Source organism: Epinephelus moara, chromosome 24 (genome assembly GCF_006386435.1).
Source record: "Epinephelus moara isolate mb chromosome 24, YSFRI_EMoa_1.0, whole genome shotgun sequence".
In the NCBI taxonomy this organism is placed as follows: domain Eukaryota; kingdom Metazoa; phylum Chordata; class Actinopteri; order Perciformes; family Serranidae; genus Epinephelus; species Epinephelus moara.
The window spans coordinates 4400888-4425845 of record NC_065529.1 but is presented as its reverse complement, the minus strand read 5'-3'; the positions used below and the strand labels follow the sequence as shown (position 1 = coordinate 4425845).

Below are 24958 nucleotides of genomic sequence, written 5' to 3'. Positions count from 1 at the left end.
ACAGTTTTACCTTTATGTATCCAAAGATAAAGTGACATTCCTGAGTAGTATAATGTTACACACACACACAAACCCATGTGCTGCTGAGCACCACTAGTCTGAAGTGTCTTGCTCAAGGGCACCTTCATGGTGCCAAATGCCTCTGGAGAATATTAAAAGACAACCAGAAGGCCATATTTGGATGCCAGTGTGCACTGACATTAATATTAAGGCTTTGAATTTAACTTATCAGTTAATGCTACATGACGAGGCTCTTTTACCCACATTCACAAACAATATTACAGCAGATGAATTATTTGCTGCAACGCAGATTTTGAATAAGAATTTGGTATTATGCCGATTAGTTAGTGGACGCATGTTGAAGCTGCTCAATGGATGTGTTCTAATTATTAAATGAGGAAATTATGATGTGGCGTCTGCCATCATTATCATCACTTGCATTTAGTTGTTGATTGAAGTCTCTTAAATACTTTTCAAAATTCAGAGAAAAAAAGTCGCTAATGGCTTTCAGCATCTAGAAAGAACATCCTATTCATGTGACGTAAGTTTGGAGAGAACTGCAGATGATGCAACATGCAGGTATTCAAAAACTCATCTCCGTCTCAGATGAAATAATTAGGCATTCCAGAAAGGCACTGTTTGTTTAGCAGACCATTTCAGATGTCTGTGGTTCAGATAAATGCGATTCTGTAGTCATTGTTTCAAAGTGCAATTAGCTGCTTCATCCATTTAAACCAAGGACAATAAGAATAAGGAACAAGATAATGCCTATTGGCTTGGCTGTGGAATGGAACACTATTCATTTTGGATTAGATAAGAAATGCAGATTCATTCAGCCTCAAAACTGTGGTAATTTGCGTCAGATAATCACATGTCCACATACAAAGAAGCTCAATCAAGCCCACTCTCCTTAGCCTTGACATGGTTGCTGGGTCCAGGGACGCTGCCAGGGATTTTGGGCCCCATGAAAAGAATTTTTACTAGGCCTTCTACATAGCCGGCTGGTAGGCTGCCGATAATTTCTGATGCTATTTTACATAAAACTATGCATTTTGATGGTATTTTTGACTATCATTCCCACATTTGTGAAAAAAGAACAATCTCTTCCTCCACTTCCACATTCCTCCCTGACAAACTTGAAGAGGATCCTGGACCTGGCTCTGTAGAGTGTACGTTATAGGGCTAACCCAAAAAATTCTAAGCTTCGAAGCTTCGTTCAATGGCATGGGATTCGATTGTGAAAATAAAAAAATCTAATATTCTGCCTTTTTTTTTTCTCCCGTTTTTTGGGGGGACCTTGAACGCAACACCATCTCCGAAAAGGAAATAGAAAGTCCGACGTGCAATGAATGGAGACCTATTATCCTGCTTGAACACAGACAACTAAATTCTTTCAACAATGTGACTCAAAATAATGATAAAATAGATTTTATTGATGTAAGATAATATGCTGTTGGTGACATTTTCCACCGGTCCGCTGTGCTCTGAGTCTGGTGTCAGTGACACATGCTGCTCTGAGTCGCGGATCTGTCTACTTGCGCTGCAGTGCGCGCCGAGGGTTTTAATTTTAGTGTTAAATCAAAAGTTAAACACTACTTATCAGCAACCAGAAGTGTTTTTTGTTTGTGAATATTTTTATCTCAATTCTAGGGTTGCAAGAAACTACCATTTCGCCATAATTTGTAAGTTATTAACTTTTTTGGACTTTTTTTTTTTTTTTTTTGCTCAGCAAAAAAAAAAAAAAAAAAAGTTGTTTGCTTGCTCATCCTAACTAAAATGATCACCTTCTTCTGAATATTAACTTTGTCCCTGGTCTATAAGCTGCTTATAGACCAGGGACAAAGTTAATATTCCATAACTTTCCACCACATGAACCACTAACAAACCCACCTTGCTTTTTGAAATACTGGGTGACATACTGTCGACCCTTTGCTTCTTTCTCCTCTCTTAGCTTCCTTTCTTTCCGTTTTTGGCTACCTGATTTTTGAGGCATATTGCCATCTCCGCCTCCTTACCCGCTGTCTGTGACAAATTACCGGCGCACTGCAGCTGATCCAGTCGGACTGAACCATTTTACGTAAATAGAGAGGGGGAGTGTTAATGTTTCCAAAACAAATAAAGTTATTGTTACCAGTACATTGTAAATAAAATATATTTGTGATTATAAGTTAGTTAATAACTTAGTGTCCTTTTATTTTTTGTCAGTATTATAATTTTATTAGGGGCCTCTCTGGGCCCCTCTTAATCATAGGCCCCTAGAATCCTTCTCCTTTTTCCCCCCTTTTCGGCGCCCCAGGTTGGGTCATCAGTGCATCTGTATACACTGTGTGGCTTTGTGATTCACCTCACTTCTTCTTTTACCTCAAATTTTTCTTTTTGAAAAACGTATATACATCATTTGTTTTTGAAATTGTTACTGCCTAACTTTGGATGAGGTCTGATCTCATTATACAAGGCTGAATTATTGAGCATAACTCAAATTATCATGTATTCTATGACGTAGCGCAGACATTTCCAGCTTCGCTAATTTTTTGGGCTAAATTTACTCTCTTATATCTATTTTGGAAGTATGGTTGGCTGTGGATGTGAGTTGCTTATCGGAATAAAGAAATAAACTCACCAGTCTGTAAACTCTCCTTCTGCTAACTCTGCTAGCTGGTTTGGTCGAAATTTTCAAATGTAAACATGAGAAGACGTGGACATGATGGGCACTAGCTGAACTAGCATCCCATTAGCCATTGCACAAGCATTGAATAAAAAAAAACTGGAAGACCTTTATGCCACATCAGTTTCCAATGGAATATCAGAAACTGTGATATCCTTTGTTTCAGGAAACTCAGCTAAATTTTGGGTAGCGCCATTCAGCCATGTGACTCTTTTTCTATATGCTGATTTGACGAAGGAGAGGACTCTTTTGTGTGCTTTACGGAGAATTAGGACTGGTGTGACAGTGGGAGTGTGAGGTGCTGTCCTATTCCTGCTCACCCTGTGCCACATAGGGAATAAACACTCTGGATGACTGCTGTTCACTGGTAAGAGGTTGCTGCGTAGCAGAGTCACTGCCTGTGCTCGATAAGAGCAACCATGTGGCCATGTTGTTTAGGTCAAGATATGGAAACAAACTAGGACGCATCCCACCAGGGATGCAAGAGATGGAGCAAGTCATTCTGAAGCATATTCCAGAACACCGCTGTCGACGCCACCAATGACATAAATGCATTTATTGAGTCTGTGGTGGATTTAATTTGTAAAATGACAGAAGCTATTGTACCCAGAAGTAGAGTTAAATCATTCCACAACCAGAAACCATGGATAACCAGAACCATCTGGGATGCCATAAACACACTGCAGCCAGTCTGGAGACAATCATAAAGCAGCAAGGAACAATGTAAGAAGAGCAGGAAACGAGGCAAAAATGGACTAAATAACAGTGCACAAGTTGAAAGGGCTCACGGGATTGTGTTTTACTAAAGTTGTACCTTTTATGATTTCACGTGACAAATACATGATTGATTAGAAATTCTTGTTTTAAAAACAAGATAAACAAATAATATAGTTAGTGGTGTTCTGTGCTTACTCAACTAGTTTTGTGCCAGCTGCAACAACATGTTCAAAATGCTTCCATACAACAATTTTAAATCTGGGTTAGTCAGTTTAATTTTGACTTGTCAGGCACTATGTGGATATCTAGAAACATACAGTAGGTATAAGCATTTCTCCTCAATAAAACACATACCTGATGTCAGAATGTATTCATTCAGCTGCAGTGAACGCAGTGCAGACATGTTGTATTTGGGCTTTATATTGCTCTTTTTTACTGTACACTATATGGTATACAACTTTCAGTCGAGTGCACACAGATTTTACATTTTATCACCGAAAGGTCTTTATGTGTCATTATTGTATAACATAAAATGGTTTTCAAATATTTGACAGATTTCTGGGATCTTGGATGGTGATTGATACTCTGTTTGGATGAGAACAAAACGCTGCCCCTATATTTATGTTTTTCCTCAAGTGGCCTGGAACAAGGAAAACTTTCACAAAATCTTTAAAGAGCAAAATATAGAGTGCCCTGTCCGCAGTGGTCAAGACTTGTTTACTGGAACCAAATTCAAGTTTTTCTCTTACAATAAGTTCCATAGCTCAAGCATGAGTTCAGTTTTTCTTTAGATGAGTTCTCAACATTGGACTGGCACTTGAGATGTGGTAGGGTGATATAGTTTGGAGAAGTCACTCTCCAAGTGAAAGTGCCACCCACAACAGCAGTCTGGCGGGTACACAGTTGTGCTCTAGGTCTGTCACAGTAAACTGCCCCTGTTTGGACCCCTGGGGGAATATAATTGATTTCATCTCTGATTTGAATGGTCTTTATTGATAAAAATCAGCCTGAAAGGCCGTGCTAGGACTGGGATCTAAATAGCATCTTATGGAGAGCATCTCTATTGCATTGATGAAATGATGTTACTGGCATTGCTACTATGCCTCAGCTATATTATCAGCCCTTGTTATACCTAGACTTAATTATTTCAACCAAGTAGATAGCAAAAGGTGATGAGTGTAAACTTTCAATGATTTGGTGGAATGAATGTTGTATAGACAGACAAAAAAGGTTTGCTACAGTTAGTGGACTGCAAACAAGCAGCTAACATCAAGGTTGTAAACATAAATCAGAACATCAACTCCTGTGTTTCCTGTTTATTGCTCTGTTCCTCTTCAACCCAATCAGCAGAAAAGATCTGGGCACATTGTACATTTCTGCACACACAGATATGTTACATTTGTACATTATTATGTAGTGCATACGTAGGAACTTTACATTTCTTACAAAGCTGTTGTTAATGTGTCGTTATATTTAGGCACTAAAGCCACTTGGTTATGGATAGGCAAGATCATGTTTTGGGCTTAAAATACCCATGTTTGGGGGCACAAAAGCCACTGGAAAAGCAGCAGCTGGTCCCTAAAAACAACCAGTATTGTTTGAACACAGTGGAGTCTCGAATGGTGGTCGACAGTAGTCTCTATATACAAACTCTACATTCAGTGAATGTAGAGTCTGTAGGCAAACCCCGGAGATCTTGCCTCTGGAAGAAGAGTGGAAGAGCCCTGGTTTCCGGTTGTAGGCTGTTTGTAGTCTGCGTGATATTGACCAATCACGTTTGAGCCAGCTGCAGTTGTTGCCAGGTTAAACGGTTCGTGCGGTGAACTAACGAGGTGGAACATAATTGGCGTCACTGCAAACTCTGAATCCATCGCAATGGTTCAGCATATTTACTTATATATAAACGGAAGCCGGAAACGGAAATTCGCCTCCTCCGCCCAAATCAAACTGGAATGCCAAGAAATCAGGGGTCTGCCCCCAGAGGCTGTATCGCCGTCTGCCGGAAGTCAGACGCCGAATACAGCCGATGGGTTCCGAGAATGTGGTCGACAGTGGTCTGCAGCTTGGCAGCCATCTTGCTTAGGTGTCAAGCCATCCACTATCCCCGCCCTCTCCCGATGACAAAGTCAGCTTATATACATGTAATCAGAACTGTTGATATGATATATATGAAACAAACAAATGTTACAAATCTGTGATTTGCATTAATGTACAATGCCAATATTTGTTTCTGATAACTACGCTGGGTTGATTGCCTTCTTCCAAGACCTTAGATGACCAAGTCCATGCAGTTTCTTCATTTGCTTTTAATTTTTCAGTTTGCATGTCATGAATCTTTGTTTGCACAAGCAACCAACCAAAAATGTCAGCTCATGATCCAGCATCATATCCTAGAAATGAACTGTAGTTGAAATATTAATGGGTGCCATTTGTGTCAAGGAGAACAATGTGAATGCGAAGCACAGCCATTTATTCTGCATACTTGGAAAACCATCTAGAAAGACCCAGCAACAGCGTGGTCAGGGATTCTTTATATACCTCTGGCTTTTAGGTCTACAGTCTGTTAGACTTTATGTAAACTTCAAGTTAAGGTTAACCCTCCACAGAAAAAAAGCGTGCTCATTACTCGTCAATGTTCTACTCTACACAGAGATCGTGGAAAGGACAACACTCAGCGTTGCCCTTGTAATGTAGGTAAAAATTTTCCTTTTGAGACCACATTCATGCAGGTCCTTGTACACCGTGTATACTTAGGTTTCCCTTAGAGATACAGTAATCTTTACCGACTGCTTTGGTATCTCATCCCTCACTGCATGTAGCTTAGTATCTGCAAAGATCTGAGCTGCAACAACTACAGTAAGTCTCTTTCTAATTAAATGTACTCAGGGTTGGTGATCAAAGCTGAGATAGGAGTTGCTGAGTTGCTCTTTAAAAGGAAAAAGAAAAGATCTGTGGTGCTGAAATGCATAATATGCCAGCTGATTGATAGAAAAATGATGATCATTGATCAAGTGTTTATTTATTTAAATAAAAAAAAAGGCCGGAGACATGATTATTTGCTTTCCTATCTTAGTGTCATACCATAGGAAAACACCAAATATTTGTTTTACAGACTGTTGGAGAGACAAAATAAGCTATTTGAGACTCTCATATCTCGTATATAGGCTGATTTTTGCTCCTGAGTTCAATACTTGATTGTTTATTGTCAGAACAAGAACACATTTGCCAAACAGCCAACACTTAACAATTCTGAGGTAGATTCAAAACAATTATAATAAAAAGAAAAACCTTCAACAAATAAAAACAGACAAAGAAATCTTGATTCTAGTCAAAACCATGTCTTTGTACCAATCATTTAAAACAAACTGTAAGGGTTTTTTTAACTGACTGTGGAAAAAAAATAAATAGACAAAAATCTCAGTTGGGTCAGGAGTTGCTGTACAAGTTTTACACCCATAATATGTCATTTCTTCTGTTTCTCTGTCAGAACAATAACAGAAGACAGACGTTGATGACGTTGTGTAGTAACGTGGGGTCAAGTATTACCGTCGACAGTTTATCTATGACTGAGGCAGACATCATGTTTACAGACAAGGAAATGTATTTCCCATTTTCTTTAGTCATGTTGTGACGTACAGTATTGTAATAAAATAGCCGCTTCAGTCACGTTAACTTGCTAACTTGCCATTAGCATCAAATGAGTCGACTATACAGCTACTGTAGCTAAGGTTATGTGGTGAATTCAATTGTGGGGTGGCCTAGTGCTGTTCTCCATGGTCAGAACAGTCATAGTAAAAAAAACTTTGTGTGTCGATTGTATTTGTAACATTATAACGTAACCATTATACATTACCGTTATAATGTTGTGCATTAGTGGCCAGTCTTGTCTTCTTCTTCTACTACTGCTGCTACTCGTGCTTTTTGTTCTTCGGGTTAATGGCGGGTGGAAAGAAACTGGCATTTAAGGTGCATTGTCGCTCCGCTCTATGTGCATATGGGTGATTTAATCATATGGAGGATTTATGGAACATTTATTATATCTATACTGGGAAACCTATATTGAGATAATTCTCAGTATTGTTTTATCGCCCAGCCCTAGCCACAGCCCTAAAGATATCAGTTGCTCTTGTAAGTAAACAGCTCCCTCTGCGTCACATTTCCATGGTGATCTCAAATACATTAACATGTGTGTGTAATATGTTTAGTTTGAATTCTATTGTCGTGATCTCACATGGAGGAGAACTGCAGAAAAAGACTTTGATTTGTGCTATTTGCACAGCATGTGAGCATGAATCACATTTCATTCAAAGGCTTCCCTACTCTGTTAGTGAATGTTAACCAGTTTGACTTGAAATAACTCTACAACTATGTGGTTGTGGTGTCATTGTCATCCAAACATAAAGCAATTCGTACATGCCACAGTACTATAGGGTCATAAAAGTGGCTGCATCCACAACAGATGTTAGAAACCCACTGGTAGATACACCTCTATTACTGCTGAGCTGTCCCTTCGATCACTGCTGCTTCTGTTTGGCTTTTCGCCCTGATATCATTGAACACTGGACGATGGATCTCCTAGGACCAGTGCAGTACATTAACCAAACGTGTTATCTCCTCCCAAGCTAATTTAATTCAAGGTGTGATTCTGCACCTCCTACACAAAGACATCAGTTTCCTCTTGGAACAAGCTTTTGCAATAGATCGATTCTGGACTGTTCTCAGCATCACCAAATTTTGGGCGGCAAACAGTTCACTGATCTCAAGTGGAACTACTGAACAATTTTTTTTCCTGTCTATGGTGCAGGATAGATAAAGAAGGAGTAATTTTGAAACAAATAATGTTCTGCTCAAAACTTTTGCAGTTAGCGATACATTTTATGAATCCTTTTTGGTTACAAATTCCTATTGAGGGTCTCAGTAGCTTTTCAGCAGAATAACCTTGGAACTACTGTGTAAGTACAAAAATTTCCTGCGTGTACACTTACGCCTGTTGTCCTCATTTTGTACATGGAAAATTAAATTAAGCTGTTAAGTGTATGATGGGCGAAAATCTATCAATCTTTCAATTTACTGGTAATTTGTTACTGACTGAATACATTGATTATATCCTCCCCTTACACCCTGAAGCATCATTAGTCATTTATCTTTGCCAAAGGCAGTTGCAGTTTATTCTACCTTTAAATATCGAATGGGTGAGTGGTGTTCAACCCGACTGCAAATAAGGGATTTATGGCATTATGGATTGAGGGGAGCATCAGCATTACAAAAAGTGAATATCTGTGAATTATAATTACTGTTTACCAGCTGCAACAATGTCACAAAGCCTGGTATTGTTTTCACCTTGTGAGTCTGTGTATGTGTGTGTCATCACGGCAAAATGTGGTCTTGGAGAAGGCTATTGTAGCAGAAAAAAACCACAGAAGCAGATCTGAATCCTTTGCCAGGTGTTTATATGTCTTACTGTAGGTCTTGTGTGTGGACAGATTGTGCCACCACAACTGTGTCATAACCAATGGTTTATATGTGTATAAAGATGGACAAAGTGTCTCCAATTCCTCCCACTGTACAGAAATGAAGCCAAAATATCTTAGATACAGCTGCCACCATCTTGGGGTGGTGATGTCATTTGGAGCCAGATCTCTGCAGTATGGAGTTACTGTCTATGCACCTGTCTGACCAAGCCCCATTGATTGCGAGCACACTGACTGACACACAACTGAACAAAAATGAACACTTGAATAAACATCAGCATTACAGGAACTACTTAAAATGAAAGAAACGTGCCTTTAATCTTTCAGTTTGGCCCATGTCCCATCCCCTAGGGGGCAGGGTTATGACTTATACTTCAGCCAACCACCAGGGGGCGATCAAGTTTTAGCTTCATTTTTGGGGAGCTGTCCTGATGTCCATCTGTACATACAGTCTATACTACAACCAAGGTGCCATCACAAATTTTTCCAGTGTCTAGTTGAGATCACAACATAGGCTGATATTGGAGATGGGTGTGGTCCAACAAGGACACTGGAATTAGGGGGAGTTGGAAGTTTACGCCACTGGTTGACACTCGTTTTAAGTCATGGATCACTGTGGAGCAGCTGGAGTGATCTTATTACAAGATGGTCTCTAGTTTATTGGTATTATTAGTATTTGTAGTAGTGGTACTGTGAGAAGTTCATTGTAACTAGTAGCAGCCATTTTATATAAACCGTAGAAGTAGGCCTGTCATGATAACAAATTTTGCTGGGCGATTAATTGCGTCAGAAATTATTGCGATAAGTGATATTATTGTGTAATATTGTGCTTTTAAGACCATTTTTATTATTGTTGAAATTTTGTTGTTTTTAGACCATTTTTTAAACTTAAATAATGATAATAAAGGCATAATGATGCAAGTACACCCTTTTAAAGAGAAATAAACATTTATTTGACAAGAATATTTAGAAATGCAAAAAAAGAAAATTTAAATATCCGAAATAACATGTAAAAAAATAAATAAATAAAGACCTTATAAATACAAAAAAAAAAAAATAGACAGATAGTCAGTCTCTCACTCTCAGGTGTGCAGTTAAGCACACCTGCAGTTAAGCTCTTTTTGTTGAGATGGTTTTAGAATGAACCCGGCTCACTGGCTCGTCCAAATTACTGGGCTCCCCTCTGTCATTTGGTTTAAATCCAAAACACTCCCAGACAGGGGCTGTGGCATTTGGTTTAGGAACAAGTTCCATGTCTTTCTCTTATGCTCAACTTTCTTCTCCGCCTCGTCTCCCCCTCACGAAGATTGCTCTGTCTGTGTGTGTAGCCCATAGCCCCGCCTCCCCCACAGAGAAAAAGACACTCAATGACAAGAGGTTTCCCTCTGTTCATTACGCTAATGAACCAACTCACCTGGCTGCCAGACGATGCACGGCAGAGAGAGAGAGAGAGACGAGGAAATCAAACACGCATGGATATGGCAATTAATTGCGGCCGGAAAAGTTACCGTCTCCCTTTAAATTTACTGTGCAATTAACCGACTTATCGCATATCGCGACAGGCCTACGTAGAAGTAACAGAAGTAATAGTGGCAGCAGTCATGGTTGTAGTAGCATTAGTTAAAGTACTGATAGAAATAGGGATAGTATCAGTAGCAGCACTGAGCATATCCTCATACAAAGATTGGTGTGTATGTAGGTTAGTTTGAGGAAAAGACACATGGTGATGACGAACCTTAAAATAACTCAAAGTTCTCTTGGTTTCACGGTTCCAAACACCGGTCTCCTGGGGGAACGTTCTGTGTTTCTTAGAGCCATCCACTGCCCCAACCTGCCTCCTTACACGGACTTTTGGTCTTAATACTACTTTATATACGAATATACCAACGTTATATACAAATTGTGGTGCATTACTTTTTGTAGGTATATGTACGAAGAGTGCATGAGAACAGCCTGCACTATTAGTGGTATTGTAGTAATAGTAGTACTACTGTTATTTAATACTACAGTAGCAGTGGAGAGAATGCTTTAATCCTTTTGTCTTTTTTTTGCTAGTTTTTAATCACTCTACTTCACGTTAACAGCAGAATTAATCCAGTTATTTGTGGGTCAGAGTATCACTACAGTTACGGAGTGTCAGCCTTGTTTTTATTTTCCTTGTGTCATCACTGCTTTTGCTTGTTAAGTGCCTTGAAAATTGCCCTTGCAAATGAGTGTAAGAGGAAATGTGTCATAATTTGTGTCATAGTTGCACCATTACAAGCACTAGCAAGCCTTGTAAACCTAGACAGTGCCTTCGTTAACACAGCACAGCTGGATATGCTCTGTATAGCCAGAACATATATCAACTTCCATTTTCCTGGCATCAAGTAACTAAATAGATTACAGCAGCAATAGGCACGAGCAAGTTTGTGAGGCTCTCAGTACTGTGTTATCTTTAGCTGCCTGGGTGCTTTATCAGGTTGAGTTGAAAGGCGTGGAGGGTGCCAAAGCAAGCCTCTGATACTGTAAAAACAGACCTAAACAAAAATAGTAGTAGAAAAGTGCCTTCCAACAGTAACTCCAGTTCTATGAGTGCATGCAGTGCCCTCTAATGGGATTTTGCACCCTGACCAGGCTCCAACATGCCACACAGATACAGATCAATGTATTAACTGCATCAAGTGACAGTGTTGTCCAATATTTCCTCATATCTCAATGACACGATAGATGTCTATGCCTTCCAAACTAACCCATAGTAACATTTCAAAAAGATTGTTATATTATGAACTGCTTGATTAAAGTTAGGGAGAGGGGTCATGATTAAAAGAGACCACTTAATTGTAGGTAGAAGACAGAATGGGAACCAGTCTCAAAGAGTGTGCTTGGTTGCTAGTGTCAGCTAGACAAGATGCCTGCTGTGCTGCATGGCACTGCAGTCCACTGTTTGAGACCAACAAACAACAAAAATGGCTGTTTTTAGCCAATCATCACTGTGTTTACGGCAGCTTTTTCGGAACCAAACTTTTGTTTTAGGTAGCGTCTTGTTGCTGTTTTTCCAGTGGGAATAGTGCCACGGAAAGCAGTTGGTTTTCAGAGGGACATCACAGCATTTCCAGAGGGGAGTCAGTCCAAGTAATTAGTGGAAACATGCTAACGTTACAGAAGTTAGTAATAAAGTAAGACCTGTTCATAAATGTTCTGGTGTAGCTCTGAATTTCTTATAAACTGAGGACAACTGCCTGCTGTATATTTGTGTTCATGGTCACAGTCACAGATAATGTTGTGGCGTTTGTTGTACTAGACAAAAGCGGTTCACATCAGCTACATTTAACTTAGCTTGCTTATAACTTCCATGTCGTCATATATTGAAGTGAAACAACGTCTAACAAGTTGCTGTATATTCTCTAAATAAAAACAAAAATAACATACCTGTCGATTAGGAAAAGGGCCAACTCGGGATCAGTTTTAAAAACTTTCAATTCTCTCAGCTCTATCCACTTGGTGAATGCCCGACCGAGGTTTACACGCGTTTGGGCTCGAGCCCTATCACTGTCCCGTTTAGCCTTCTTCTGTTCTTTTTCTTTTAGATGGTGCTCCTTCTTTATCCGCCATGACATCAAAAGTACAACCAAGTCCTTATAGATACATCTAGTAAAACTGTTATGTGTTCAGCAATGCCTGCTGTTTACCGCTTACTTGGAGAACACTCTCTGTAAACACGGCTCCTTCTTCTTCTGTGGTTTAATGACTGCGGGCCGATTGAGTAGAATCATTTCCGCCTTGGGTGCCGTATTCTGGTTTGCTGACTTCCGCTGTGTCCAACCCGCGCGAGTCTACGCTAAATAGCCATATAGAGAAAGGCTTTTTTTGTCGCTGTTGGGTTCAAATAAATATGCGGATCCTCAAGGGGGGGTGATACGAACTAGGGACAGTTTTATTAATGGTAAAAAGTTCCTCACAGCTGCTTTAAGGCAAAACATTATCATTTTTTAACCGTCACCAAGTGATTTTTTGAGGTTTGACCAATCCACACATTAACCACAGCAACGTTAAAACGTAAAGCTTCAATGTTTTGCTACACAATTACTTTCAAATGTAGCATATACATGGTTTGCAGGATTGCACAATGCCAAAATGTTTCTCGAGATTGGGTTGGTGTGATTGAACACTCTGCAGAGATGAGGGGAACTGCAGCTTCAGGTGATAACTCACTGTGAGGAACTCCTTTTACTTTACGCATACTCAATTTTGGAATTGTTAATGCTAGTGCATTGTCCGTTCAAATCATGCCTGTTGGGCTGATTGCTTGGCCTTTGTTAGGCTGCAGCTGCTGCTTCCTCGAGAACTGCTCATACAAATTCACGCTCGACATGGTGCTTCCTTGGTTCCTGAGCAATACACCTGCATGACAAACTTACACAGTTTGAGATGCAATGGCAGGGTGGTGCTGTTTCTGTAGGCTGCCTCCTCATGCTTATTGACTTCGGGAAGTGAGGATGAGTTTGGTTGTAATGATAGTTTATCCAGCACCTAGCAAAATTGAATTGCAGTCAATGAACCTGTAAATGCCCGTCATAGACGACATGCTCGACTCAGTCCGCAGGGCCCTAAAGGCCTGCCCCTGCTGCTGCACAGAGCACTGTTCATTTGTTTGTTCAAAGTTTTTCAATATTGAACATGTCAGGTGTCCAAATTACATCAAATTTAGACATGTACTTCTTTGGGTCCCCCAGTATACCCGCAAAGTGTGATGTAGTTCAGATAAACAGTACTGGAGATATGCAACGGACGGACAAACCGACAGAGAGTCGGTCCTTTCTAATTTGATAAAAAATATTGATCAGGGAAGCTTTAACTTGACAATTATTATTTGGAAAGAGGAAAGACCCTCTGGGGAAGTGATGTTATTGCAATGACAACTTGCATTTTGTCTGTTCTTGCTTTTATACAAAATCATGTCCATGTCATTCTCAGTGTAAATGCATTTGGAATTTTGGGATGTGGTGCACTGAGCAATATGGCAGATCATTGTACGGATTATTGTGCTTGGTTGGCAGCAAGACTTACATTTTTGTTGCTCTCAGAAGTGCCATTATTGCAGGACATTTTGTCTTGTTGTTAGGTAGCTTTAATTGCACAAGGCAACATTCCTACTGTATACTTTCTGTTATTGTGTTCTTATTGTCAATTGAATACACTGTATACTTAGCAGTGTCGCCAAAACAGAACTCTGCTATTTTGCCTGTCATGCTCCTGTGCATCATACTTAAATGTTTTGTAATAATTTCATCTATCAAATTAACGCTGATGTGACATTTTAAAAGGAACCCATCACAACAGACAAAACAGGCATTAGCCTAATAGGCACAGGGCTCGGTGCTTTCATAAGACACACTTTAATATGCATAAAACTGCTCTCTAGGAGTAAGGCAAAGCCTTGCACCATTGATGTACCCAAGACAGACTCTGACAACCCTCCATATGATTTATGCAGATAAAAGGCCTCGTTTCTGTAGGTGGAGACAGGAGACAGAGCTGGAAGGTAGAGAATCTGAGATTAATGAGAACGTGGCAGTTTCGGGCGCCTTTTTGTATGTGTTTTTCTGTGGTTTTGTTCCACTCTTTCTCGCTGTTTTTTAAAAACTTTGTGCTGTCGATGTTGAATCACAGCAGGGGTGGGATGACAGAGATTCTTCTGTGCTTCTCTGTAATGGCAAAATTACACAAATAGTTGTAATTTTTGAGAGGTATGTGTCGAACATGGCTCAACTCTAAATATATTTTCACCCAGGAGACGTTAGATTAAAGCTGCTTGTTTCCTAGAGGAGCTCTGCAAAAGGTAGATTTCACTTCTCTACTATGGCTGTATTGCTTTAATTCTTACATCAGTGCAGCTTTTCCAGAGGCAGCTTCTGACATTTCCTCCAACTTCTTCTGTATTCTTCCCTCAGAGTTGCTGGCAAACTGGATAAATCCTCCCTTCACTGTGCCCTATTTACATCCCGCTTTACTCAACTACCCCTTTTAACCAAAGTCCTATTAAACTGGTTCCAAAGTTAGAAAGATATTTGATGTTCAGCTTGGGAATGGAGACTTAAATGTACCTTGTGTAGTTTTTGACAACCAGTGGTGCTGTAGAGCAGTGTTTTCCAAGACTGAGTCCCACCATCTTCATGAGGATGTTTAGCATGCAATGAGCACACGGGTGCAGAATACATTTTTGGAATTTACAGATCTGTTACTCAAACTGCACTTCCAAGATGGTCTCATGAGTACCTGACGCAACACACTAACGTAGCCCCTCATGTTGTTTTTTTGCAGGGCTGTTTTTGCCTGAATGCCAGCTAAAAGTGATAGCCGGGGGGCACCCAGTAGCCGCGTAGTTAAAGGGCACACCACATAACCTCAATGTGCATGGGTCAATACCATCCTGGAGCCTTTCTTGGATGTCATACCCTCTTTCCCCATGTTTCCAGTCTGTTTCTCACACTATCACTATCTTGTTAGGCAAAATGCTAAAGAAATAATCTTTTAAAAAGTGATAGCCATTTCTGTGATGTCCAGTTAGGATAAAGGTCCATAAAGTTAGAGGGAAATGACATTAAAACAGCTTTTAATGTAGAGCTTTTGATCTTGTCTTAGGATGTGAAGATTCCTCAGTATTAAACTTAAACCACATGACTACAGTATATTTAAAGCTGCAGTGCAGACAGGAACTAGTAATCGGCTACTGCTGGCAACCAATGCAGCATGACTTTTCATGACCTACGTACCAAACTACTGTGCAGTCATTATTTATTGCTTATCACATATACCCTTAAATTGACATCCCTTAAGAAAAATGTACTTCTTAGATTTACTAAATATGACAGGAATTTCAACCCAATCGATAAAATAAATGTTGGCTTACATGTCCGCAAACCACAGATTTGTTACATTTGTAGGGCTGTTCTTGTGCATTGTTTGTGAGTACACCTTCGACAAATGATGCACCAGAATTTGTATACAACCCTCATAATCGAGAATACTGTGATGCGCTGATGGGAATAAAGAAGGAAGTACAGCAGTATAAAGAGTGAAACTGAAACTCTGCATAAAGAGGCAGGTTGGGGTGGTGGATGGGTCAGTCAAACACATGACTTTCCCCCAGGAGACCAGTAATCATTTCCCATGTGAAATTAAGTGAGCTTTGAGTTATTTTACGGTGTCACCATGTCTTTTTCTATACCTAACCTACGTAAGTTTACTTGCCTAAACCTAAGCTACTTAACTTTATATAAAATATGTTATATGACAGTTGTTAGATGCTAATTTGGTAAATGTTATATGAACCATTGCAAGTGCATTTTTATGAGATATTATGTGAATTGTTGGATGAGGATATGTTGCATTTGTCTCGCCTGATGACACACCATCCACTCTCCTCTCCACCTCTGATGTCAAAGTCAGCTCATATACTCATACTCTAAAACCTCGGTATTATATGTATAAAACATACAAATGTCATGTATATCTGTGGTTTGCAGAAATGCGTAAGGCCAACTTTTTCTTCTGGCAGCTGAGCTGGGAGCTGGGAAATTTACCTGATTAATTTTTTATTCCTAAATCCAAATTTACAACCAAATGCCATATTTTTGAACTGATTATCTGTGTCAAACAGTGAATTTCATCCATAACTGAATGCACTGCCTTCCGGTTCCCAACCCAAGTCCCCATGGACTGAGCTTCTGCTGATATGATATCATATCAATTCTTTGGACAACGATACAGTATTTGCCAATATTACAAAGTCTGCCATGACATGATTTCTATTTGATGCAATTTAGGGGCCTGCGATCGATATGAAACGATATTATATGCCCATTTAACACAGTTTGGCTTTTGGCCATTAAAGATAAAAACAACACATAAATAATGTGAGTAGCTGTAACCGCTTAAGTGCAGTAAAGTTTACTTTAAATTGACTCCACTATAGCACACATGAAACAGCATATGGGATAAGTTAACCTTCAGGGCTTTCTGTCAGTAAGACCTTTCTGGAAGAAATGCTTTCATTTTAACCCAAACCATCATCTTTTTCCTAAAACTTCAGGGTTATCTGGCTTAAGGCCCTGAAGGCAAACTTCTCCCAACAGCCATAAAACATGGACTAACAACATCATTCAACAAAAGAATAAAATTCAGCTCAGTAATAACTGTCAAGGCTCATGGACAAAACAGTTGTTTTTTGCTAGTGATCTATAACTAGCTTAAGCATGTTTACATTGCATAAATTAGCCCAGCGGCTAGTGGATTTTTTCTTCTACTTATAGTCTAACAAATTACATGTAACGTTATTATTTTTTACTTACCAGTGGTTTAAGTCACTGCATCTCCCAACAGATCAGCACGGTGGAATTTCAGTATGCATGCATGTTTTTTCAGACTAACATTCCTGAAACAGAGCAGCTAATGTTACTATAGTGAGAAGTTAGCGGAGTGAGATGCTCGGCCAGCCAGGTAACGTTACGTCGCGTTCTCATAACGGCATTGTTTACATACGGCATGTGCTTTATCTATTGACCTATATTTTCTCTGAATTTCAAAATATTTATTCAGAGTAAATAATGTTATCCTCATCATCTTTCTCTCGGCTGCTTGCCATCTTCCTGCTACTGTTTGACGGTGACACAGGCTTTCAAAATAAAAGGGTATCCTACAGATGATGATATGGATCAATGTTTTCACTTTGCATTGATGGTATTGGATCATTAATCATTGAATCAATGCATCGATCCGGTTCAATGGATTATTACACCCCTACATGTTATATTGTTATTTCTTGCTTTATACCTATATATCTGTTTCAGTTGTGTAAGAAACATTCCATGGTGCGAATTTCACCAAAATACTTAACTTTAGCTGTCTCTAACACATCAACTTATTTTGCAGTCGGTACAGCATGTACTAAATGAAGATAATGAATGTGTCTAAAGCTTTATGTCATGTATCAGTGAGTACTTAACAAAAACAATCTCATATTGCTTGAGTTTCCTCTTTGACACAAAAAATTGTGAAGCATTTTAATGAGCACTGACAGTCTCTTAACGCAAAACTTTTTGTTCTTCACCTCAGCCTCATTTACACCTTCAGCTTCTTTCCCATCACTGGGGTTTGTGACTCTGAAACCTGCTACCTTCCTGACACTCAACAAACTTTCGAATTTTAATCCCCACTCCTGGGAGACTTTGTCTGTGCTGAGGGAAAAGCACACAACTGTTGTGAAATTCTTCTAGATGTTTCAGCGTTTTTCATCTTTTGACTTTGCACTTTTGTGAGCATAAAAGCTACGGGGCTTCAAGCAAGAACAATGCTGTCCCTAGAGTTGCTTGGGATATGAAAATGAATGTATATGAGATATTTGAATATATGAGATATTCATGTGCCCACCATCCACCCAGCACTGAAACCCTTTCTTTTGTTTTCTGTGGAGCCACTGTTAGGAAAGTGGAAAAGGGAGTTGCACTGTGGATTTGATGATTAAAGGGAAGCTTAAAAGACTTTATTGCTAACATTTCAAATGGTGGTTGATTAAATATGCCATAAAGTCACCGGTATAAGTTTAGTTTATGAGCTATAAATGCACTCCATAATTAAGACTATTGTTGTGCTCTTTGCTGTACATTCCTGCTGTCTTTTTGTGTTCCCACATCTTGTGGAATGAGCATGCTGAGCAGGAGAAACAAAGCCACTGAGAACCTCACCGCCTTACTCATCACATGTGTTTCTTTTTATGCAGATTGGGAAACCAGAAAGGTGCAAATCGGATTCCATACATTTGTGATTGGATGTGAGACTACTTTGACCCTACAAAATTGAAGATGATGTTGCTATGGAAACTGCTGGTGCTGCAGTCACTTATGGGGTGCCTTGCAGGTAAAGTATCTTATTAAGAACTTTTGATGCATGCCAAAGCTGCCTTTGTGAAGTCCTTATTCATATGTATTTGGGGCAGGTGACAGTATGAAAGCAGAAGTTTAGAAAGGAGCAACCTCAACTAGATTAGCCATGAGCAAACATATTTTTCCCCGCTGATAAAATAATAAGAATGTAGAATCCATTCAACAAGGAAGTTATTGTTAAAGTAAACCATTGTCTGCTTAAGACTTCCAATCACAGGCAATATTGCATTTTGGCTTTGCCTTAGTGTTGCATGTGGCACTCAGAAAGGGTGAGCAATATCATCCTGAATGTGAATGAGGGGAGTGTACTTCATCAAAGCAGGGATGGAAATATTCAGTTTCACTTAGTGTCAAAGCAGTGGCGTTCCCAGAAATGTCATAAGGGTGGCCAGATGGGGCCACTGAAAATCTTGGTGTGGCACACCAACACCAAAAGCCATAACTGGTTTTTAGGAATTTGATTATGGTTTTGCAGCATGTAGGGTAGTTGAAAACTATGTCAATGTGGAGAGTGATGAAATTGCATACTGATATGCTTTCTTATTTTCCAGTTAATGTTACTAATTAACCCTAAACCTAACGCCGGTAGAGCTACCATTTTGAATCCCACAGCAATTCTGTTTTAATGTATATTGTGTTGATAGATGTTAGGTGATTCATTGTTCTTCAAACAGGCTGGTTGTCCTTTTCCTTAAAAAGACAAATATACACCTTGGATTGGAAGGAGTACACTGTTTGTAAGGAATAGAACCTTTAAATGGTACATAAACTTGCATTCGTATAGCACCTTTCTAGTCTTCTGACCACACAAAGTGCTGTTACATTACATGTCATACTCACCCATTCACACACCGTTGGCCAAGGCTATCTGTTACAAGACACCTAACGTTATGCCTGACTCGTTACCTGACACTCCTAATGCTGGTAACTGTAACCTTTAACTAAGCTTCGTTATTTCCCTGCGGTGTGCAGTTGGACTTGAACGTATGCCTCACTTACCTAATGTGTGTAGATCTCTGACCTGTCTAGGGGATAGATGGGTTACTCACCCTTCATCAGACCCAACCCCTACTGTAGGCGGCCACCCCGACCCGACGCTTTGGGCGTCCCCTCCGGTCGACGGCCAGGCGGGGCCAGCACAAGTAGCGTTGTTGTGATTTTTAGTTCATAGGGGGGATTGAACGCGACCCCAGATCAGGTGAGGTGTGTAGTGGTGTTCCCGGATCAGCGGATTTTGTCTCCGGATTTCTAAATGTCTGTCGGAATCTTCTGCAGAAATGTGGCGAGGCAGTCTGTCGGCGTCTCCAGCAGCCAACTTTGACTCCAATCAACTGCCGCCTTTTCAGGTGTGTGAGCTCCTAGGAAGGGGAGTTACCCAATACCCCAAGTGGAACATCAGCCTCTCCCTGCTTCCTAACACCACCCCTAACCATACACCTAGGCCTCCTAATTATGTGCCATAACATTATCACACAAGGTGCTGAGGTTGGGGGAAACTACTGGGCACCCATAGAACCTATTTTCATTTAGATATCTCGAGGTGAGAGTTCAAGGGAGCCCTTTAAATAAATGGCCAGGCCAGTTGTTCCCTCGCCAAAATTTAGCCTAAATTTGGAGCGTTATTTAGCTCCTTTCCCGTCAAGCTATGACAACATGGTTGGTACAAATGGATACCTTGGATTGTCTAGTTTCCCAAGATACCACTACCTCCACGCTAGCTTAAAATGAGCATACCACAGCTTCTTAAAGAAAGGGGGCCTGTGGGAAAGCCACCAATTATATCAGGGTATTATTAATGCCTTTGTTAAGGCCTGCCGCGAACCTAACTATCATAGAAGACATTACACAAAGCATTTCAATAAGGGATATTAGATGGCAAATATACTGTAATCAGTACAGTGCAGGATAATGCTGTCAGACCTCTGCCATGTTTGCTAAAAACAGCTCCAAGTACAAAGCCATAAATAGTTATGCATTCATTTAGATTTTTATGTATGTTATTGTTACTTGTTGATTGGTCTATTTGTTTGTATGCAGTTCTTGTTTATTATGTGACAACAGGACAAGAATGTCTATAAAGTTGCCAAGTTGAATAATCATAGATAACACACATACATTAAAGATACCCTCTGGAGATCTGACCACTACTAGTACTGCAGAGCAGGGTACTTTTACAGTAATATTGATCTCAATAAAAAGGAAATAACTGTATAATGCTGATGCGTTTCCATAGTCTTTTTTTTTTTTTTTTTTAATTAGATATAAATAGGTGCTGCACACTTTAGCCTAAGACCTTATCCATGGTTCATATTCCACAAGTAACAAAGTGTGATTTTCAAAAGAAATGTAAAATATGTTTCTGAAGGCCCTTAACACACTAATTTAAATTCATTTCATGTTAGGTTTTAGAGTTACCTGGATGAGTGTAGAGTGTAACCAATCCTAATTAGGTGTGTTGAAATTAGTCCACCATTTTAGTTGCAGTATGTCACCAATCAATCAGTGATTCAGTGAAGAAATTAATTATTCAATTAACAAAGTAAATAAGATACTGTAAATTGAGCTACAGATGTTATTCAAGAAATAATGCTGCAAAAGAAGGTTAAATTGAGGTTAATTTCTCAAATTAATATACAGTATAAAAGACGCAATGAACTAACAGGAAATCATCAATTTCAAACGTCCATCATTCATTTACCATGCAGTAAAGTTGACTTATAGCTTCGTTATTCCATGGTGCCCATTTCAGCCAGAGGCTCTCTGGCATTGATCACATTTTGATGGAGGACTTTAATTTGTCTCCTTTACAAATAGGAGGGGTCACCAGAGAGCATCAGTTGAATCACTCATGCGTTTAATCAACATGTATTATACGAATCAAGATGAAGAAAAGGCTCTATTGATGAGGTCTGAGTTCTGGTGAAACCCTCCTTCTCATTACTCAACACCCATTAGGCTGTTGTGAACCCCTTGCCCTCTTGTGCACATTGAATTATCAGATTTGCTTAAGGGACCCTTGAGCTATGTTGCATTGGCCTTGCGGTTTCGCCTGTGCATGTTGCCATTCATCTAGCTCTATATGATCTTGTGGCACACAGCAGGTGATAATTGACCAGCATGCTTTGGGTGGAGCTGAATCCTCACGGAGGTTATTTCTGTCATGGAGAAATGTATCAGGCTTGCAAATGTGATCTGATGCAAATCAGTAGTCTAGCATATGGATTGTTGATCTTTTTGGTTTATTTTCAAAGTAAAATAGCTTATTTTGGAGAATCAAATTTTTGTCTAAAGTAGCACTGGCGTACATATACATCACTATCCAAACTGACTTTCTATGAGTCTAACAGTTTGTTCTAGTTGGCCAAATTTCCTTTCCTTGAACAAACAGGTGCTTTGCATCTCTTTTATTGAGACATATCTACCAGCTTCCTGTGACATCAAAACACCCACGACCATGCTTTGTGTCCTACCCAAAGTGTGTTGTTTAACCACAAAATGTGGGCGTCATGCTGCAGATTTTAGCTTTAGTGTATCACCTACGCTGTCGCCACAAAGAACGTTGATATGTCGAAGACTGCAAAACCTGGAACATGAACAAAAAAGTTCCATCCTTATCTAAACATAAAGAGTAATTCACATCACACACTGCTGAGGAAAGGTTGTGTTCCAAGGGTGAGGTTTCAGTTGTTTGTGTTACTGGAAACATGAGTGGGATTTTGAATGAGGTTTCCTCACCTTTGTGACCCAGAAGTTCCAGTCTCAGCTTGGCTCTACATGGTGTGGTTAAAGTTGATAAAAAGGTTGTGGTTATGATAAAGTTTCTTTAAGATATGGTTGGGTTAGATCCCATGCCTGCACATTGCTGGTGTCCTGGCATGCATTAATACTCTACTGTCCTATTTGTACGTTTCATATGTATCACATCAACTTTTTCTAAAATGACGCAGTATATATGAGCTGACTTTGTCATCAGAAGGTGGAGTGGATGGTGGATGGCGTGTCATGTGGGCAAGACACTTGCGAAGCTGTAGACTGCTGCATACACTGTTTGAGACCAACAAATAACAAAACCAGTTGGGGTTTTTTAGCGAATCATTGTTTTGTTTCCAGCGGCTTTTTAGCTACCAAACGTAGTTTTTTTTTTAGCAGTAGCTGTTTTCCCCACTAGGGATGGTGCCACAAAAGCAGTTGTTTTTAACGAGACCTCGCTGCATTTCCAGCTAAGATACGTAGTGTCATGAAAAACGATTGTTTTTACTGAGATATCAGTTCAATTCCAGGAAGGATTGTACCACCAAACCCAGATATTTTAAGCAAAAACATGATCCTTCCTAATCAGAGCCAAGTGTTTGTTGTGCCTAGAACAAACCACATGTGAACCACAGCACTTCTGAAACATAAAGTTTTAACATATCAGCTGCATAATACCATAGAAATATAAAGTGTCCATTGTTTGCAGAAATGTACAATGGCAACATTTTTTTCTGGCAATTGGGTTCAACCACTGATGCGTGTGCATGTGTGCACAGGCATGGTTCAGTTGTGGCTTGTTTCTAAGGTTACGTCACCACTGTTCCTACGGTGGATGTTTACATACATTAGTCAACTGTAACTACAACATGAAAGGATGTATTGCTGCCTTTTCATCTTTGCTTTTTAACAGTTGGAAGCTATAGACTAAGAAAAAATAATTGAATTCACTTTGCCCCTCAAAGGCTACAGCCGGCAGCTACTGGCAACTCTGAAGGTGGAATGTTTTTATGCATGTTACTCAATGCATAAGTTGATGTCATGAATCAGTCAACACACCTTAGATGTCAGTATAACTTTGACCATTCCAGTTGCTTTAATTGGCTCTCTTGCATGACATACAGTTCAGCACTGATTGAATTTTCAAGCACTTTAAAAACATGTACATGAATTTCAACCGGATAATGCAAACTGTGACTATTCTGTTTATTATCACTTTGACAAAAAGTAACAAAGTGCCATTCTGGTGTGCTCCAGCAGCACTACACCCCTACATATAGTGTATATCTAAATTTCTATAACTGCCTTAATATGAATATTTGTCTTCTCTTTCATTCAGAATGCTTTGATGTCAGAGCAAGAGCGGGTATGCAGAATTACACCATGGGAAAAGCAGGGTTAATGAGGACAGAGTATACATTTTTAAACTACAGAGTGAGAGCAGTGTGTGCAGGCAGACCCACTGAGAATGAGCCGCAGCCGTGAAGGGGTCGCCCTTAGACTAAAATTGGTTTATCCTCCTTTCAAAATTCACCAGGCATGAACATTTGCTTTAAACAGTCTTTCAGGGATGCGTATACACAGACCTTCATAACACTAATGTGTTTCCAGCGGAGCTGGAAATGAACATCATGGAGCATTTTTAGATCTTTAAGCTGGAGTACAGGATTATTGTACTAACCCTCCTGCTTATCAGTTTGGAACAAAACTCACTTCACAATGGATGATATAGCCTGGATATGGATCAGAGAGGTGGCTGAAAATTGACTACTGGAAACAGGAACAATATGCAGACCAAAAAAGCTTGGCTTTAATATGCTGCAGAGTGCAATAATGGATTTGCAAGTGGAGTGAACTTCATATAGGTTGGAGAAAGGAATTGTACAGATGTTTATTACAGCTTTAATTATACTCCTCAGCTTGGGGAGTTATAAGTTGAAGTGTTTTTCATACACAAATGAATAAAAGGCTTGATAATCACACATGTGCCAGTTGAATCTAAAAATCCAATTACATTTTTGACCTGGTCACCTGCTTGTATACTAACTGACTGCAACAATAGACACCAATGTGCAACAAAGTGATGAGGGAGGCGTTGTTTCATTTTAACTGACAGCTCAAATAATGGTGTTTGCAGTGTTTGGGGATTTTCTGTGAGGAATTAGGCTGCAGCAGGCGTTTCCCAAATTTCCATTACAGAGATGATGAATAAAATATCCTCATGATTAAAGAAAATATGGGAATAACACATTAACATTTTAAGAATGTAATCTGAGACACTGTCCATGTTCCATCTCAGATATATGATGTGTGTGCAATTGCCATAAAGCCCCATTGTCATCCAGAAACTATTAAAAACACACCATCAGCCACACTGTTACACTGTGTAACATGCTCCCTCATTATGATGAACATGGGCACTGTATGAACCA

The 24958-nt window shown here is 39.6% G+C and overlaps 1 protein-coding gene across 1 annotated transcript in view; it reads left to right on the top strand.

Annotated features, from left to right (window-relative positions):
- The window catches only part of cntn4 (contactin 4), a 222764-nt gene that overhangs the window by 7601 nt on the left and 190205 nt on the right, over positions 1-24958 (top strand). The window contains exon 2 of the mRNA XM_050038775.1: positions 18614-18750. Within this exon, the coding sequence (XP_049894732.1) occupies positions 18696-18750 (55 nt within the window). The 5' untranslated portion in view covers positions 18614-18695. The remainder of the gene's footprint in view (positions 1-18613; positions 18751-24958) is intronic.